This window comes from Oryctolagus cuniculus, chromosome 1 (assembly GCF_964237555.1).
Source record: "Oryctolagus cuniculus chromosome 1, mOryCun1.1, whole genome shotgun sequence".
Lineage (NCBI taxonomy): Eukaryota > Metazoa > Chordata > Mammalia > Lagomorpha > Leporidae > Oryctolagus > Oryctolagus cuniculus.
Window position 1 is genome coordinate 142,536,301 of NC_091432.1, and position 17,881 is coordinate 142,554,181.

Genomic DNA, 17,881 nt, shown 5'->3' on the forward strand with positions numbered 1-17,881 from the left:
TCTCTGCTATGGCCTGGGAAAGCAGCAGAAGATGGCCCAAGTCCTTGGGCCCCTGCACCCGCGTGGGAGACCCAGAAGAAGCTCCTGGCTCCTGGCTTTGGATCAGTTCAGCTCTGGCTGTTGTGGTCATTTGGGGAGTGAAACAGCAGAATGGAAGACCTCTCTCTTTCTCTCTGGTTCTACCTTTCTCTGTAACTCTTTCAAATAAATAAAAAATAATTCTTTAAAAAAAAATGCTGTGGATAGGGTACCTTCCTCTCTCATTTAGCAGGTACTTGGGAAGCCGCCTGTGCCCTGGTTCTTCTGTAGGCATGAGGGGCTCATGGCTTTGAGCATCACTTCTGCTGTGCGCAGAGACCCAGAAAGCTCAATGGCACCCACGCCGGCCATGCAGGCATCGGCCTCCTGCGACAGCAGATGAATGGAAACAATGGCAGGCCCTGACCCACGCTGACACCAGTAGGTGCTGCTAAAAATAACGCCTCTTATGAGTGCCATATGAGACCAGGCAGAAAGCAGCGGCTCATTAAAATGCCTGAGATGAGGAGGACTGCCAAGGAGAGCGTTCTGTCACAGGAATGAGACTAATGCTGCCTGTAAAAGTAGCTCAAAGCCACAGAATTCGTCTCCGCCTGCCTCCCTCTCCCAGCCCGGGGTTCTCGTGTTTTATAGGAAAATGGCTTTCATCTCTCAACGGCATACAAGAGTTGATGGCTGCTGGCTTCGGAATTGTGAAAATCAACAAGAGTGTAATTATCTGCACACTTTCAAGTGTTTTCAAAATACATGCTGGTTGGGATTTTCCTGAGTTAGCAATGTGCACTTGATGCTGGTGGTCTAGCAGCACCAATACCGAATGAAACCTCGCCGCCCGGAAGCGCTCTGTCACGGCAACTGCCCGCCTCCTCTGCACCTCACCCGCCCGCACGAGGGGTCTGATGCGGTCTAGAACGGCCTCCTGTCATGCTGCTGCTCCTGACACTGTTGTCATGGTCCCTGTACATGGGCTGTGAGGCACTCAGAGCAGGGCTTGACACATGGCGAGTGTTAGCTGGTATTAACCTAATAGTTCCATTCAAAGACTCCTTTTTGAATGTGCGAATAAGTGCGTGTGGCTAAGTGGATGACTACACTTTGATTTTCCCCGTTCAAGCAAGTTGGAACAGGGAAGGAATTTCAGCACTTACGAGTTCTCAGGACTTTTTTTTTTTTTTCAAACTACAGATTCTTAAAAACATTAAAAAATTCTACAGAATAGATGAAGACTGAATGGTATAAGGTTATGCAGATCAGACTTTCTGAGGCTACTGAAGGTATCTTTTATTGACAATTCTTACTCAGTCCATTGAAGGGAGTGGGCTGGGGGAGGGGACAGCAACAAAAAGTTGAGATCCTGTGAAAACTGATCTAATTTCAGACTTGGGAGAACAGAACTTAATAAATTATGTATTTGTTAGGGATTTACTAGAAAAAAGGAAGAGATCCACAAATAAGCCCAAGACACTCCCAGAAGTTCCAAATATTTCCGCAGTAAAATAACAAATTGCATATTAACAGCACTGTAATTACTCCCTTTCTTTGGTTTCTTTATAATTACTTGGAATAAATTATTCCGCCTCCCCGCCCCATCACTCAAGTAAGTCGTCATCCAAAGGCACAATCAGTACTACACAGGACACAAAGCCACTCAGGGAGAGGGAGGCTGGGGGCCTCAAGAGCTGTGACACATTTCTATGGAAATCCAGCATTAGGGGAGCCCTCATCAGAGGGCTCCACAAATACAGGCTAGCTGTCCACCCTCCCAGGGCAACGCCCACCCAAGAAGCTGCAAGGCCACCAACACCCAGCAGCCCCAGAGGGGCCACCCAGTCTACCATGTGGCCGATCACAGGGGCGTTCCTGTAAGAGAGGACTCCTGGCACGGCCTCCCTAGCTCCACACTCCACTGAGGTGCCGAGCTGTGTGAAGCCATCGGGATCGCTTCAGAGTTAAGCCGAACACAGTCACCCTCTGCTGTGAGGAGCTAAGGAAGAGCCAGCGAATTTTTGTTAAGTCTCAGTGGTTTCCAAAAATCAAAAACTGCATGTGAAACAGGCCTTGGTCACAAGAGACAGACACAGAAGTCAAGTCTTTGTGAAGCAGTTTAACATTTTCACCTACCTTGGTCATACTGAACATGTCAGTGGTTATCTTATAGTATAGGAACAAAGGAAAAAAATGAATGCTGCAAAACCAAGTCAGATTTTACAATCTAGAATATGATCTAGGAGTTATTAAATCAAGCTAAGATTATCATCGATGTGGTTCAGAGTCAAGTATGTAGGAAAAACCAAGTAACAGGGAAGTAAAACTGTTCCAGGATCTAGGAATTATTGCAAAGAAAATCATCCCAGTTTTCTCAAAGACTCAGTGAACAGAATTGATCACTTGGCTCCGTTAAAACGGACACTAAATACGGGAGAGGCCACCGTGCTCAAAACTATCTTGCTAGATTTCTACATTTCAGGGAAAATTTCAAATTTTCAACGGTGTGAGTACCTAGTGGTTTGAGGGCATAGTTTTTCGGATTCTGGCAGAAAGTGACGACGATGGTAGCCTTAGAGGGTGCTGTTCCCAGGAGCTGTGTGCAGCTCGTGTTTGTCGGGAGTAATACCAAGAGGCTGACCAAGCTCACCCAGGCCATGACCATGCAGTCCCAGACGCACCAGAGCACGGCGGGAGCCGCTGGTTAACCACAGCCAACCTTAGTACTGCTGAAATGTTCGGTGTTCGGAAAGCGAAGCCGATAACACTTCTGATACATATCCACACGTATCTGCATTTACTGACGACCCTCTGCACATTATCAGATAGGCGTGAACCAGCAAAGCCTCTCCTATTGAATCTAGAACTAAAATCTTCTCCCTCTTAAAGGAATATCCCATCCACGTGCTTTCCTGAAAATTCTGTAAAATGTTACTTTATTATGTTCTAATCTTTAGACTAACAGAAGTACTAAAGCTTTACATAATTTTAAATGTATGCATTTATAAAAATATTATTTTTTAATTTCTCACTATGCCTACCTTGTATTTACCTTTGAATCAGCTGAAGGCATGAACAGGGAAAGCAGTGTTCTGTCTTCTGCAACCCACAGTCACTCAGTAAAACATATTATCTTAAAAAACACGCTCTCTAGTCCACTGCTGCAGGCACAGATGTTTAACCTGCGCCTGCACAGCCGGCTGACCCACTCAGTGCCGTCGTTCCTGGTGCACTTACTCACGTTTTCTGTTGCAAAAGTGACTCGAACCAGATAAAAGGAAGTTAAAACAATGAAAAAGGAAGACAGATACCAGAAAGGAAGGAGAAGAAGACCAGAAGCAAAAGAGAAGCTAAGCGAGTTTTGTCATTTCAAGTGGGGGAGATACGTGTATACGTATAATGTATGCACACACATCAAAAAATCCAATTATATTTGTAGAGAGATGGCCAAAACACAATGGAAAAGAACGTGAAAGCAGATAAGAGGAGATGTGTCAGAGAGAACGGCACATCTTTAGAAAGGTGAGAAATGAGAAGTTGCTAAGACACGTGGACAGCACAGCTCTCTGGCGGGTGGAATGACGCAAAGCAGCAGGCAGGAGGGGCCGCGAGAGGCCAGGAGAGCGTTTCCAGTCGCTTATCTGGGTGGTAACATCTCACTCACCCCATTTACTGCATTTCATTATTCATTATTTTAACAGGCAGCCAAGCACAGGGTGTTTGTTTTTGCTTCCCCGTCCGAGTTCACTGAAAACCTGGCTGGCCTTTCAGGCTGCCTGTGCTGTGCCTTCCACCTAGCTCCATGGAGGCTTTCTCCAACACGGAAGGCGAACACCTGCGAGCCGACCTGCCTCACAGCCGGCCCCTCGCTCAGTGCCCCAGCCGCCCTGCACAGCTGTGCCATCTGCCCCACGCAGCCGAGTCTGCCCCAGCTTCTGCTTCCCTGCACCCTCCAGTCCGGGGAAACCTCTCATGACCCCCGCAGGGCTGACACGCGCCACTTAACCCACGTCCGCCATCTCGGCTGAATCCCGAGGAAGGCTGGCAGGTGTGGACAGAGGTGGTGGGCGTGGAGCACTAAGTAGGCAAAGAAACAAGGGTGCGAGGAGCAGGGGGCACCCACCGGAGAGGGCTACAGCTTATTGCACCCACGTGGGGAGAAAGCACAAAACACCGCTAATTGTAATGCAGACGAAAAATACAGTGCATGTGTGAAAAACGAGAAGCCAGTTTCCTTCTACCACTGTGGCACGGCAGGAATTTAAGCAAAATAAATAAATAACTTTCAGACTCAGTAAATGGACTGCCTAGGTTTCTACTAACAACAGGTTCAAATCCTAGCAAAAAGGTTATGACCACGTGACCTTGGACTGAATACTCATTACCACCGGGTCCACTCTGTGTCTCGGAAGAGGGGACACAGCTCCCCACCACCTAAGGGAAATGGGCAGCCTGGTGCCTCTGCTCTAACGCCCTGGGGTGCTGAAATACCCCAGGCTTTGCCTCAGTCAGCTCCAAACCTCCCCTGGGGGGGGGATGCCCAGAGGAAAACAGCAGGGTAAGGGCTCAGTGGTGCTGCCCAGGGCCAGGAGAAAATGCTGGGGCCCCCAATAATTACCGTGCCCTGATACGACTCAGGAATTTCCCATTTTCTTGTGCTCCTCCCACTCCACCCTCAAACCCAGTCAGTTCTAAGCTTCCCCTCGATAGCAAATGTTGGTCCCAACTGACTCCACGGTCGCGTTCTCTTGACAAGGGCGGCTGCCCACGTTTTCTGTCTGGACAGAAGTCAGAGGTGCACCGCAGCCTCCGTGGAGGAGAAACTGTTGCGTGAAGAACTTTCATTCTCCTCAGGTAACCCCCCCCCCCGCCCCTGCGCCCGTGTCCCCAGCTCTCAGAAGGCGCTGTGGTCGCTCAGATCAAGGGTGTCACAGAGATCTTGCCTCTGGGTCGGATCTGGGCAGTGACGGCAGTCCACAAGGGTACTGGTAGACTGTGCCCTTGGTGATCTTATTTTTAGTTAAAAAAAAAAAAAAATAGCAGCTACCAAACTTTGTTTTAAATACTACGGAAGACAGGAATGCCTTCTTTCTTTGAATATTTTATGGTCTCATTCACCATCTCAAAAACATTTTCAAAAGTGCCTAAACCATAAGCGTTAAACACACACACACACACACACACACACACACACACACACCCCCTACCACAGGCATGCTAAGGTAGGGTCCCAAAACTCAAGTCTGTTTAAAGGGACGGCTTTTTCCGTTACCGTGTAGCTGAAGTTACTTACACTCAAAGGGAAGAGCCGGGGGACCACTTTCCCCACACACTGAGTGTCCGCTGCCAGGCTGGTCAGCCCATTCCCGGCTCTCAGCAGAGCTGCCCTGTTGGTATCCTTAACTGCCCTCTGAGACTTTGGAACCACCTTCATCCCGATATGCTCGGGGCACCCTGGGCCACTGCAATGCCCATACTAAGGCAACACATCACAGGACTTGGCAGCGATGCTATCAGCAAGAATTTGGCTTCAGAGCCGGGCGTGATTCATCATACACTCGGGCAGCAGAAAAACAACACACCGCTATTTTAATCCCCGGGTGCGATCAAGAATCCGACAGAATCATGCAAAAGCAACAAAAATCAGATCTGCTGGAACGCTGGTAAAAAAAAAAAAAAAAAAAAAAAAAAAGGTTCTCTTTTGAGAGTTTGCCAGTCTTCTAGAAAACAGACTACTTACCTTATTTCACCATATTTATCAGAGTGACAAATCACCTCTTAATACAATCTTGGGAGAAGATACACAGAACCAACCTCTGCAAAGGAACATACTGAAATTCTACATGGAGGATTGGGGGTGGGGGTTCTCATTTGCTTTAGGATACACAGAAAAACTCTCCTGGTGTTTTCAAAGTCACCCGCCAGTTTTCCTCTCCCCAATTTCATGTCTAGGTGCGGGGGCGCCGAGGGCGCCTGTCACCAGCGGAGCGGAGCGAGCACACTCCTCTTCCAGCGGTGGAGTGCTAACACCAGCAGCCTCGGGGACCTGCTCAGGTCCTGCGCTCCTGAGAGCATCCAAGCCTCCTCCATCCGGCCACTCCGACTTCGCGAGAACCGCGGGCAGATGGCACGGCTTATTGTCAAGTTTAATAAAAACTCAAAAACAAACAAACAAACAAACAAAAAAGGCCACTCTATGGCAGTGATCCAGTCCTCGGGGGGACCCCGCAACCCAAGGCTCGCTCTCTCGCGCTCCCCGCTGGGGACCCTACCTTCTCAAACACCACAGCGCGCTCCCCTCGCTTCCGTTTTCGGGGTCTCCGGTTCACCTGAATCCATTTGGAGACCTGAAGTTCAAAAAACACACCACAGCGCGTTTTAAACCGTCCGACAGGGTCCTGACCGCCGCCCCCCTGGGCGACCCCGTCTTCCCCGCTTCACCTGAGCGAGCCACAGGCACCTCCGCCCGCTCGCGGGGACGCCTCCGCGCAGGGGACCCTCGGGGGGCGACCGCTCTGCGCACCGCTCCCGCCGCCTCGGGTCTGCGGGGCGCTCGGGCCGAGCGACCTTCGCCCCGGGCCGCCCCCGCCGGTCCAGGGCCCGGTCCGCGCCCGTGCGCGCCCGAGCCGTGCGCAAGGGCCATCTTACCCGCCGCTGTCGCGCGTCGGCGGCGGCGGTGCCGCGCGCGCGGGGGACGTGGCTGCGGCGCGGAACCCACCGCCCGCGCGTCTGGGAGGGGAGGGCCGCGCAGCCCCGCAACTCACCTCGGCGCCCACTTGCCGCGCGAGCCCGCATTCCGCCCCGGCCTGACGCTCCCTCTGCAGCTGCTGCGGGAGAAGCAGACGACAAGAGTCAAGTTTATCCTCCCCGGTGCCGCCTCAGCCTCCCTCCCCCGCATCCACCAACTCCGCGCGCCCGCCCGGTACCTCGGCCGCGGCAGGTGAGGATGGAGGGAGGCGGCGGCACCCGCGCCCCGCGCCCCGCCAGCCGGACGGAGAGCCGCGGGTGCTCCGGCCCGCAACACCTAAGGCGCAGCGCGGGCAGCGCGGGGCGCGGGGCGGTGGCGCGGGCGGGCGGGCGCAGGGGCGGAGGCGGGGCCTGCCTTAAAGGTATAGGCGGCCGCGCCGCCCTCCCCTCAGGTCGCCCCCGCCCCAGCCCCCAGCCCGGCTGTTTCATTGTTCTCTTTGCAAACATCTTCCCCTCTCTCCCCAGATCCTGCCCGCGCCCCCTCCCCCGGCGCACACGCCTTATCGCCCCACCCCCGCCCCGGGTACCCCCCAAACCCGGGTACGCGAGACTGGGGTCCCTAGGCTGCGGGAGGAGCCCGGGTGCCTCCTGCCCGCAGCCAGAGGACTTTGCTGGCGAAGCGCCCCCAGCCCCACGGCCACCCTGAACTCGCTCTGCGGGTCAGAAACTTAAGTGGCCCCGGTGGCTTTCGCCGAGGCCAAGGAACTTCGCTAATGGAGTGCTCTCCGGGAATGGCTCAGACGCCATTAAGTAGACGGCTTTGAGGGGCCCCTCCGGGCCCCGGGGCGGTGGCAGGTGACCTCCCCCGGGGAGAGGCCGGGAGCGCAGGAGAGCCGGCCCCACGCTGCGCGGGCAGCAGCCGCTGCGCTCCGGCCGCGCTCCGCCGGCGGCGCTGGGCCAGGTCGGCGCGGACCCCCAAAGCGGCGGGGTGGAATTAAGAAGGAGGCGATCTGTGTTCGTGATTAGGGAGAAAGTGTCCACTAGGTTTACAAGAGGGTTGCGGTACCCTGGGTCTGGCCGCCACCTTCCCCTGGGCATCGCAAGGTGGTGGAGCTAGCTTGCTGGTGAGGGTCGGGTGGTACTTGTGTTCGGTGATCTTGACCATCCCTTTAACTTTATCGCATTTCTTTAAAGAAAATCTGTCCTGCCCTCTCTTTATTGCTACTCCATCTTTCTTTCAAGATCAAAAGGTTTAGATCAAAGCCAAGATCAAACTCACTACTTTAAATAGAATCAACTTTGCCATGGAGCATTTTACACAAAGACGAGCTTCTTAATGGAGACATCAGAGTGGAAAACTTTATTTTATCCCCTCGTTCCATATTCATAACTCGACCACTTAAAATTATATTGATGATGCATGGCTGTCTCCTACTAAATAAACAACGGGACTGCGCAAATGCGGGGTTCTCACTTAGTGTTTGTGTTTGCAGGAACAGAAAAAGATTCTGGCTGTAGAGAAGAATACAAATAGATATATTAACCGTTTTTTGTATTATTATTAGCTAAGTGCTAGGAAATGCATGCTCATTTGCTAAAGATTTTTTTCAGCCTACTTGCAAATTTTATGTGTATTTCACAGCCATTGTATATCATTTTCCTACTGTAAAAGCAATGCATAAAATAGTTAATGCTTTGAGAACCTTGCTTGCGCATACACACAGGCAGGTGAACAACTACAAATGGTAAAGTGGATGATGCAGAGCTGCTTGGTTTTTTAAGTGGAAAGAGAACTTTGACTGTCCAAGCTTCTATGCTACAAATAACAGGTCCAGAATCAATAGAAATCTGTCTTGGCAGCCGCATCCCTTTGACCCACTGGAATGTCTTCCTCAGGAGCTCACCGCCCCAGGAACTCTGATACGAAGCGTTCAATACTGATGAGCTGAACAGTGTGCAGCTTAAAGGGACCTTCCTTGAGGGTATGCTTCATTGACATCCCAACAATTTTTCAATATACTGTCTTAGAAGGAAGAAAAGTCAAGATCAAGTGCAACGACCCAGTCCCAGGAATAAAAGTAAGTATTGCAAATCAAGTCTTATGCAGACTTGTATGAAAAGCTGTTGTTACAGGGAGGTGATCAGTACTTGAGGGCTTCCTTTTCCCTTTGTAATGTTTGCCTGGTTGTAGTCTGAATGGCACGCATACAGGACTGTTCTTAATTCTGTAAATCCCACTGAGCCAGTGGAAGCACCTCGGGAACTGAGGGCAGGACTGCCAGTCTGGCGGCCCCTGACAGTCTTCCTTTCGTACTGGCACCCGGCTCAGGGAGAGCCTAATGGTTCCCCACATAAACTGAACAAAGGCTACATCTCAGTGCTGTCCCTCAGCTCTCCTGGTCCACGGGTGAGCGGGAAGCAGAAGCTGCGGTCTGGCCTAAGTGCCTCTTAATGTGTACCCGTGCTCCTCTCCTCGCCCCGCGGCTCCATAATCCATCTTCCACAGAGGGGCCAGCGTGGTATTTCCAAAGGTGCTTGAAGTCCTAGCGCTGGGCTGTGCTGAGGGCGCCTCCCTTCTCTTCCTTGCCAGGTTAGTGCCTACCTGGCCTCCAGTTCTGTGCTTAAACAACACTTTCTAGAAAGGTCTTTCCTCACTTCCCAGTGCAAATTACATCATACCACTTCCCTCTCACAGTGTCCTATTACTTCTGTTTAATTTTTAATTAAGTGACTGTTATTTTTTAGAGCAGTTTTACAGAGAAATGGAAAAGAAAGCACAGGGTTCCCATAACTCACCCCCTCAAAACAACACACACACACACACACACACACACAGTTTCCCTATCTTGCATTAACGTGTTGCATTCATTGCAATTGAAGAAATCATATTGATCAATGATTATTGATTAAGGTCCATAGTTGGCCTTACGGCTCACTCTTTGTGTTACACGGTTATTATAGATATTTTTCATTAATTTATTGAGTGTCTATCTGCCCGGAATAAAGAAATTCTCTTTTGTTCTAGACTTCCAATTACTAAAAACGCTGCGTTGGCATTTAGTAGATGCTCAGTAAATATATTAAGCAAGTGAACAGAAAGAAAAAGGAAGAAACGGAACAATGGAACATGAAACTTAGGTGGAGGAGAGCTTGTAAGATAAACATTGTTCTGGGCTGGTGCTGTGGTGTATTGGGTTAATAAGCCAGCTGCAGCGCCAACATCCCATATGGGTGCTGGTTTGAGTCCCAAGTGCTGGTTTGAGCCCTGGCTGCTTCACTTCTAATCCAGGTCCCTGCTAATACAGGGAAAAGCAGTGGAAGATGGACCCTGCACCCACGTGGGAGACCCAGAGGAAACTCCTGGCTCCTGGCTTCAGTCTCGCCCAGACCTCGCCATCACAGCCATTTGAAGAGTGAACCAGTGGATGGAAGACCTCTTTCTTGCTGACTCTGCCTCTTCCTCCCTGTAACTCCATCTTTCAAATAAATAAATACATCTTTAAACAAAATTAAGATTGTTCTGATGAACTCCTGTTTGTTTTACTACTATGATATCTCAACTTAAAAAGAGCTTAGAGCTATGCATTTTTAAAAAGAGAAAATGTGAGACATCAGTTACATTGTAGTGTAGTTTCTAAAATGATTTTAAAAAAGAAACATAAAAAGGAGAAACATTTCTAATTTCTCTCAGATATTAATCTCTAAACTGGTATTACAAAATGGTGCTAGGACTTAGTTTAGCCTAGCATGAAAGATGAACATAGTGTATGACACTGGGGAAATATTTAGACTTTTTTATGGTCAGCACTCTGTACACATTTATCCTGTTGTCCACCTGTTGTCTTCAAGGGCTGACACCAGTGAAATGTAGGTTGTGGAGTATCAGGAAGGAGGCCACTTTTTTAAAAGTTGGAATTCTGTACTCTGGGGTAGAATATTCTAATAACCACGTGGTGAAAGCACCCGAGAGCTAACTGTTAAAAGCAGATGGTTTCCATTTGAAGTCTATCTTTTAAAATGCCTCACCTAGTACAGACACAAGTTCTGGAAGGAAGTTGTTCTAAGATGCCTTGTCAAAGCAGTTCGTGGTAGCTGAAGACAATTTCGGAGGCTGAGGGAAAGGCCGTACCTTTAAAACAAATGCTTCACTCAACCTAGAGGCTGGAGATTACTTTTGGAGAGAAGACTTTTTTTCAGTTTTCTTCTATCCACTAGGAAAAAGACGGTGCTACGAGTGTGTATCGTTCATCTTGGGTGCACCTGCAATTCCTGCTCCTCTGTGAATGGGGCAGACACAGAGGGATGTCCTTCCTGGTCAGCTTGGAGGCCTTTCACGATCCCAAACAGCCTCACAAGGCAGATTACACTCCCTTGGGCACAGCGGACAGAAAACCATCCACTGTAAGAAGTCAAAAGACCCTTGAAGTCCAAGGTAGAGGTTTCCAGAAGCTTCCGCCAGCTTTAGAAGGACCTTTATTGCCAACACGGATTCAGGGTGAATCAAAAGGAAGAGGTCACACCAGTCTGCAATAGTTTAAAACCAACATAAGATACACCTGCAATAATAACGACTAAGGGTTAGGAGCAAAGTTAGCCAATATTTATGCCTTTAATATTTTTTCTGTTGTTTTTTTTTTTCTCCTTTTTTTTTTCTGTTCTACTGTTTTTAAGTGTAACATTCCTCTGTGTTGGTCTTTTGAGCTGATTTTAGAAAAACTGCACATAATTTGCATTCTTGCCATTTTTGTCTCCATGTTAGAATGAATACCTGCCTAGCTTCTTTCTAGGAGGGCTTCGCCCCGCAGCCAGGACCTCTTGATGGATGTCCTTGTACAACTTACTTTTCAGAAACTGAAACCAATCCCACGCTTGGAGAGCTGATTGCTGGGGAGCTCACAGCCCTGCAAGTGAACTGGCCAGCAGGGCTTCTTCCTCACGGGAACCACAACCCTCATCTCAGTACTGCTCAAAAACTTCCGCACAGCTCGACTGCGGGAACAGTGCTTCCATTTCTCGACCCTGAGAACTTGATGGAGGCTACTGGTGCTACCAGCTCTCCAGGAAACAACAACACACCTACAGCACACACATCCCTCAATTTCCCGGACACTCACAGAGCTTTCTGATGTCCAAGTGCCTTAGCCTGGTTACTATTAAATCCATCCTTGGATTAAGCCAGACCACCATAAAGCCGGCCCTGGACTTTGTCTTCTGGGTTTCGTGTGAAACTCCTCTTATCGCACTAGGTTCTGGTAAGGAGCCGTCAACCTTTATTGAGGTGCATTATAAGAAACGGCCCCATAAAATCCATCACAGTGTTTACCGGAAGGATGGGTTTAGAGGGCTGTTTATTGCATTAGAGGGGACCCACAGGAGACGCTTCTCCCGCCATCAGTCAGCATCAGGAGCAGTTTGGCTTGTTTGTAGCTCCTGGAGCACTGCACTCTGTTCTAGAAAGCTCTGAGCTCTGTGACCCTCCCTTAGCCAGCACAGGCTCACTATAAGCTAACTTAATTCCTGGCCCCACTGCATTCCTTTTTTTTTAATTTGAGAAGCAGAGTGACACAGACAGAGAGGGAGAAACAAAGAGATCTCCCATTCTCTGCTTCATTCCCCAAATCTCAGGGCTGGGCCAGGCTGAAGCCAGGAGCCAGGACTCCACTTGGGGCTCCTGTGTGGGTGGCAGGCTTGGCCATCATCAGCTGCCTTCCCAGGTGCTTCCGCAGAGCACTGAGTTTGAAGCAGAGCGGCCAGGACTCGAGCCAGCACTCCAATGTGGTGTGCCAGCATTGTAAGTGGCAGATTAACCCGCTGCACCGCAAGGCCAGCCCCTTGCTTCATTTTCTTTTTTTCTACCTTGCTATGTGTATCTGCTTTAGAAGCTACCTTCACTCTGCTTTGGATAAGGAGGAGTGTGATTAAATAATGTATTCTGGTTTGATATTTTTCTTTCCTTATTTTTCTATTTCTGTTTGGAAAACAGAGAAGAAGGGTCTAGAAAAAATTTGTAATCTTAATATTTCTCTCTACTAAGTGTGGAAGTTTAGCCCCTATGATTGTACTTCACTTAAAAATTTCAAGGAAAAGAACTGTTAAAAATAAAACAAAAAATAAACATACTACTATATAAACATCACACAGGCGTATTATCAGAAAGCTAACCAAGTATTCTGTATTATTTGATATGAAAACCAGGAAGCAAGGATGGAGACTGGACACATGGGCAGGTTATCCGCTTAACAGAGCGTGCCTACTGCAAACAGCGTTAGACTTCTCCGACACAAAGACAAGGAGGACACCATCCCTGGCCTCAGGGCACTCACGTGACAGGGCAGTAATCCGGTGGAGGACAACGAGCACAGGGGCACAGGGGTGGCTTGTCTGGGTTTCAGTCCCTGTCGGGCGGTGGGACCTCACTAAGAGCTGGGGGGCTCACGTGATGTATGGAATGTGCTTAGGATAGGATGCCCTCGGTCATTATCAAGTTCCAGGGAATCAGATTGGAGAAGCAATGCAACACTGCAAGAAGCTGGATGGAAGTGCTTTTAAGATTTAACACACACACACACACACACACTCTGCACAGAGAACAAGGGCCAGTTTTGTGCATAAGCAGATGGCTGGCCAAAGTGCTTCGGCTCACACAGGCCCACCTCAAGGACTAAGAAACGGAGTCTCAGAGAATTTCAGGCCCTCAGTGCTCCATGTCGCCTGGCCCTTGGAGCTCCTGGTTGGCAATGCAGTGCTGTGTCTGCTGCACGCTGAGAGGCGAGGGACACCTAGCCTGTCCGGCTCACTGTAAAATACTGGCTTGTTTTGTGGGTTGGATCAACCCACGTGAAAACACAGCCCACAGAACATAATTCCATACCGTAAGAGTCTGCTCAAAGATGCTTCCTACAAAATGGATGTTACCCTCCCCCTTCAACACCTGTGTGAATGTGCGTCTTCACAGCAACTTGACATTCGAGGCCGTTCCGACCCGAAAGAACTTGCACTGACACGTACCAGGGAGAAGGGGCTTTAGATCAGTAGTTTCCTTTCCTGATGCTTTAACAGAATCACTGAGAGTGCGGGCTGGCTAACAGTCCACATGTCCAGGCCACGGAGAGTCACATCTCTAAAGCAGGAGCCAGGCATCAGCTGTTTTTAAACCTTCCCCTGGGATCCCAGTGTGAAGCCAGCACTGAGAACCCCAGTGTAGGTCATTTTAATGACGTTCCATCTCTAATTGGTTCCTATGAAGAAACGTTACTCGTCTGGAAGGCATTTACATTTCAAAGTCAATACCACACAGGACGGCCTTGCGCTGTGCTCTGTGACCGCGAGTCCTTGGGAGCACGGCAGACACAGTGCTGGACAGGAGGGGATGCCGGGCCGGCCCAGGTATCATTTTCTACAGCTTACGCTTAGGGGAGCCCACGCTGTGGTGTAGCCGGTAAAGCCACTGCCTGCAGTGCCGGCATCCCATATGGGCACTGGTTCGAGTCCTGGCTGCCTCTCTTCTGATCCAGCTCTCTGCTATGGCCTGGGAAAACAGCAGAAGATGGCCCAGGTCTTTGGGTCCCTGCACCGTGTGGGAGACCCAGCAGAAGCTCCTGGCTCCTAGCTTTGGATCGGCGCCACTCCAGCAGTTGTGGCCATCTGGGGAGTGAACCAGCGTATGGAAGACCTCTCTCTCTCTGCCTCTCCTTCTCTCTCTGTGTAACTGTTTCAGTTAAATAAAGAAATCTTTAAAAAACTAAAAATCTGGGGCAAGGGAAGTTAAATACACGTGTGCAAAGAAGTGGAACAGTTCAACCCACTACCAGAAGCAGAGGCATGGATGAATGGGTATTTGACATTTCAGGTCTGGCTCTGTTTTCTAGGACCATGGTCAGAACCACTCTGGATCCTGAGTGATCCTGTCTTCAAGGGAATGCGCTTCAGTGCTGACCTGAGACGCTGAGTGTGAAGGTGTCACCTCCAACGGATTTTTAATTTATCTGAGAGGTAGAGTTACAGATAGTGAGAGGGAGAGACGGACAGAAAGGTCTTCCATCTGCTGGTTCACTCCCCAAATGGCCGCAACGGCCAAAGCTGCGCCGATCCGAAGCCAGGAGCCAGGAGCTTCTTCCAGGTCTCCCACATGGGTGCAGGGCCCCAAGCACTTGGGCCATCTTCTGCTGCTTTCCCAGAGAGCTGGATTGGAAGTAGAGCAGCAGGGACTAGAACCGGTGCCCATATGGGATGCCAGCGCCGCAGGTGGAAAATTAAACTATTGCGCCACAGTGCCGGCCCAGACGTTGCTCTAATTCTGGTGATGGCTGTCGCCCATTCCCTTGAAACAAACACAGTGGGTAGGGAAGGCTGGTGACGGGAATTAGGGGACACTCTGTGAAAAGACCTTTTGCTATGTGGTCCTGTCCCATGCTAACTTCCTTGAGTCTTGGGCACTTTCTAACCAAATAGGCCTCCTTATTTAGAAAAGACTCAAATAAATTGATGCTATAGGAAAATGATTGTGGCATCTTGCCTTATAAAAGATATTAGCTACTAATTAATTAAAAACACACACACCTCACGTGTTGCTATTTCGCTAGCTTCAAGAGCAAACAGCCTTGTCTAGGTACCCTCTTGTCATTTCCTGAGACGGGGTGGGTGTGGTATCTGAAAATGTGTGCACCCGGACATGCCGACAGCTTTGGAGGAGGGGATGCATGGGGAGCCCATGGCCCTGGCTTGTCTATTTTTAAAAACCTTGGCATGCACACTGGTTGTCTGTCATCCGGCCTGCAAAAGGAGCCTAATGAAGTACAATTTACAAACAAGGGGAACAGGCTTGAATCATCCTACTGCTATTAAAAGGTAAAAATCTCTCTCACCACACACACACAGAGTAAGGAAAAGTAACACCTACCACATTTTTGGGGTGGGGTGACTGCCCCAAATATAAATAATATATGAGAGAAAGCTATTTTCCGGAGTGTTTGTTCACCAAACATTTCGCTCCATACAAGGAGGTGTTTCAGGAAAACAATGGGAAGGCTAGAATTAATTGGCTGCTAATCCCTTTACTTTTCATAGGAGGTTTTCTTCAGCACTGGATTAAATCAGTGTTTAACGCTACCCTGTCCCAGCTGTGTCCATATTAGGAAAGCCGGGCTCGCATTCTCTTCTCCTTCTCTCTCTCCCTCTCTCTCCCTCTCTCTCTCTCTCTTTCCCTCTCTCTCGCTCTCTCTCCCTCTCTCTCTCTTTCCCTCTCTCTCTCTCTCTTTCCCTCTCTCTCACTGTGGAAAAAGGACCTGTCCTCCCTCTCTTTGCTCTGCTCCCACCCGCTGAACGTGTAGGTGGGAGAGTGGGAACCGGGGAATGTGAACTTGATCCAGCATTGATCAGCCAAGCAGCAAACTCTCATTGTTCTTTAGATACCAAACATAACTTCTTTCTACCAGGGATAAACCCAGCCATTCTGCACATAACACAGCTTTTGTGCTCACCCGTATGATAGTTGGAAAAGAACCGCGAAGAACACTAGAGCTTTATTAGACTTATCATAAACACCTCCTAATAGATGGGGTTTCAGAATCCATCCAGTTAATTTATATTCATATTAATATTAGGAATGTTAGGGTCTATTAAACCTAACAACCTTCTGGTCATTTCTGAGTATTATTTTACGGTCTGTTTTAGCTTTGCCTTCTCTGTGAGTGTTTCTCATTTTCACTACCTTGCTCTATGAAGTTCAAGGACGTGGGGAAATTGTGCTAACATACAATCGAATATTCAGCTGTTGTTCTTCAGTGCCGTCCTGTGACTGTGGCTTAGCTGTCTTGGTACAAAGCCCTGGCACAGTGGGAAATATGCAGTCGGGAACTCAGACCTAGGCACGCTCTGTCTTTGCCATTGAGAAGCTATGTGGCCTTGGGCATACAGTTCACACAACCTCTCTGGGCGGATGCAATGGAAAGAGAGCCGTGGCGAGGATGACTGGAATGACTCAGAACGCAACAGGCACAAAGTCAACCAGTCCATGCGAATTCCTCTCCTCCTTCCCTGCACAAACAAAAACCAGTCTGGTGTTTTGAACCTAAGTCAACTTTTAAAAGGTCTCAAAAATAACTGAGCTGTGACATCATAAGGAAAAGCCTGACCTGGCATCGGCTTGGTGCCCGTGGATGGGGCATGCAGGTCCACGGCGCATCTGAGCCACCACAAACAAGTACTTGTCCCTTGCAGGGATAACTGGAGGACATGAGGAAACACGTTCCCTTTCACCTCTGCCTCGCTCTAAAGGAGATAATTCCGCTTCTGGCCCCGTCCTGCTCAAAACAATAAGCTGACTGTTGTTACAAGAATGTCATAAAAGGAAATTTGATATTTCTACATTGTTCTCTAAGGTACTAGCATGTCCAGGTGTTAGATGCAGAAACATCACAAATCCCAATAACAGCTACATGCATTTAAAGCCAGTGTAGTCATTAAGAACGTGGGCTTACAAATTAGGTAGATTTGGTTTTCGGTCTCCTTCTCTACAAAATGGGTATAATAATCATGTCTTCCTTGTGGCATTGTGTCTAAAGTAAATAGCTATTAAATATAAAGAACTTAGCTTGGAGCCTGCTCAATAAAATGATAGTCTGGGGCAGGCAAACTGGCTGCTCCACTTGGGATCCAGCTCCCTGCTAATGCACCTGGGAAAGAAGCCGAGGATGACCCAAGTTCTTGGGCCCCTGCATCCACGTGGGAGACCAGGAAGAACCTCTGGGCTCCTGGCTTCAGCCTGACACAGCCTGGGTTGTTGGGGCCATTTGGGGTGTGAACCAGAAGATGGAAGATTTCTGTGTGTTTGCTGTCTCTCCCTCTCTTTCTCTGATTCTGCCTTTCAAATAAATAAATCTTAAAAAAAGAAAGAAAAAGAAAAAAAGAGATGGTCTTCTTTTTTATTCTGGATTTTCTAATATGCAAAATGAGGTACTCCAGTGTACTGGGAGCAGAGAGGACTGAGGTAAAAAATACAGTTCTACAGAGAGTTAGATAATCTATATATTCTTGTATTTGCCCACTTACAGTAGCTAGAAACATTTATGCAAAACCCAAGCAGATGTTGCTCAATTAAAAAATCAATGACCATGACTGAGAAATACAATTTGAGGAAGAAAGAGCAGTGGGAATTGTGGAGAAAATGACT

At 48.9% G+C, this 17,881-nt stretch overlaps 1 protein-coding gene and 1 long non-coding RNA gene across 30 annotated transcripts in view; one reads left to right on the forward strand and one right to left on the reverse strand.

Moving 5' to 3' along the window:
- AOPEP (aminopeptidase O (putative)) overlaps positions 1–17,881 on the reverse strand; it is a 404,877-nt gene that overhangs the window by 92,069 nt on the left and 294,927 nt on the right. For all 27 annotated transcript variants that reach the window (XR_011379142.1, XR_011379141.1, XR_011379138.1 and 24 more), the window contains 2 exons: positions 6,789–6,851; positions 6,297–6,371 (listed from right to left, as the gene is read on the reverse strand). Coding sequence is in view for 19 of the 27 variants with exons in the window: in XM_070049764.1 (XP_069905865.1) it covers positions 6,297–6,371; positions 6,789–6,851 (138 nt within the window). In the remaining 8 variants the exon portion in view is untranslated. The remainder of the gene's footprint in view (positions 1–6,296; positions 6,372–6,788; positions 6,852–17,881) is intronic.
- Positions 7,534–10,228, forward strand: LOC127482818 (uncharacterized). Of its 3 annotated transcripts, none has more exons than XR_011379145.1 (3): positions 7,534–7,672; positions 8,608–8,789; positions 10,017–10,228. It is a non-coding gene; the product is annotated as an uncharacterized lncRNA (long non-coding RNA). The 3 variants fall into 3 exon arrangements; XR_011379146.1 differs by having other exon boundaries at positions 7,618–7,835; positions 10,001–10,228; XR_011379144.1 differs by having other exon boundaries at positions 7,622–7,835.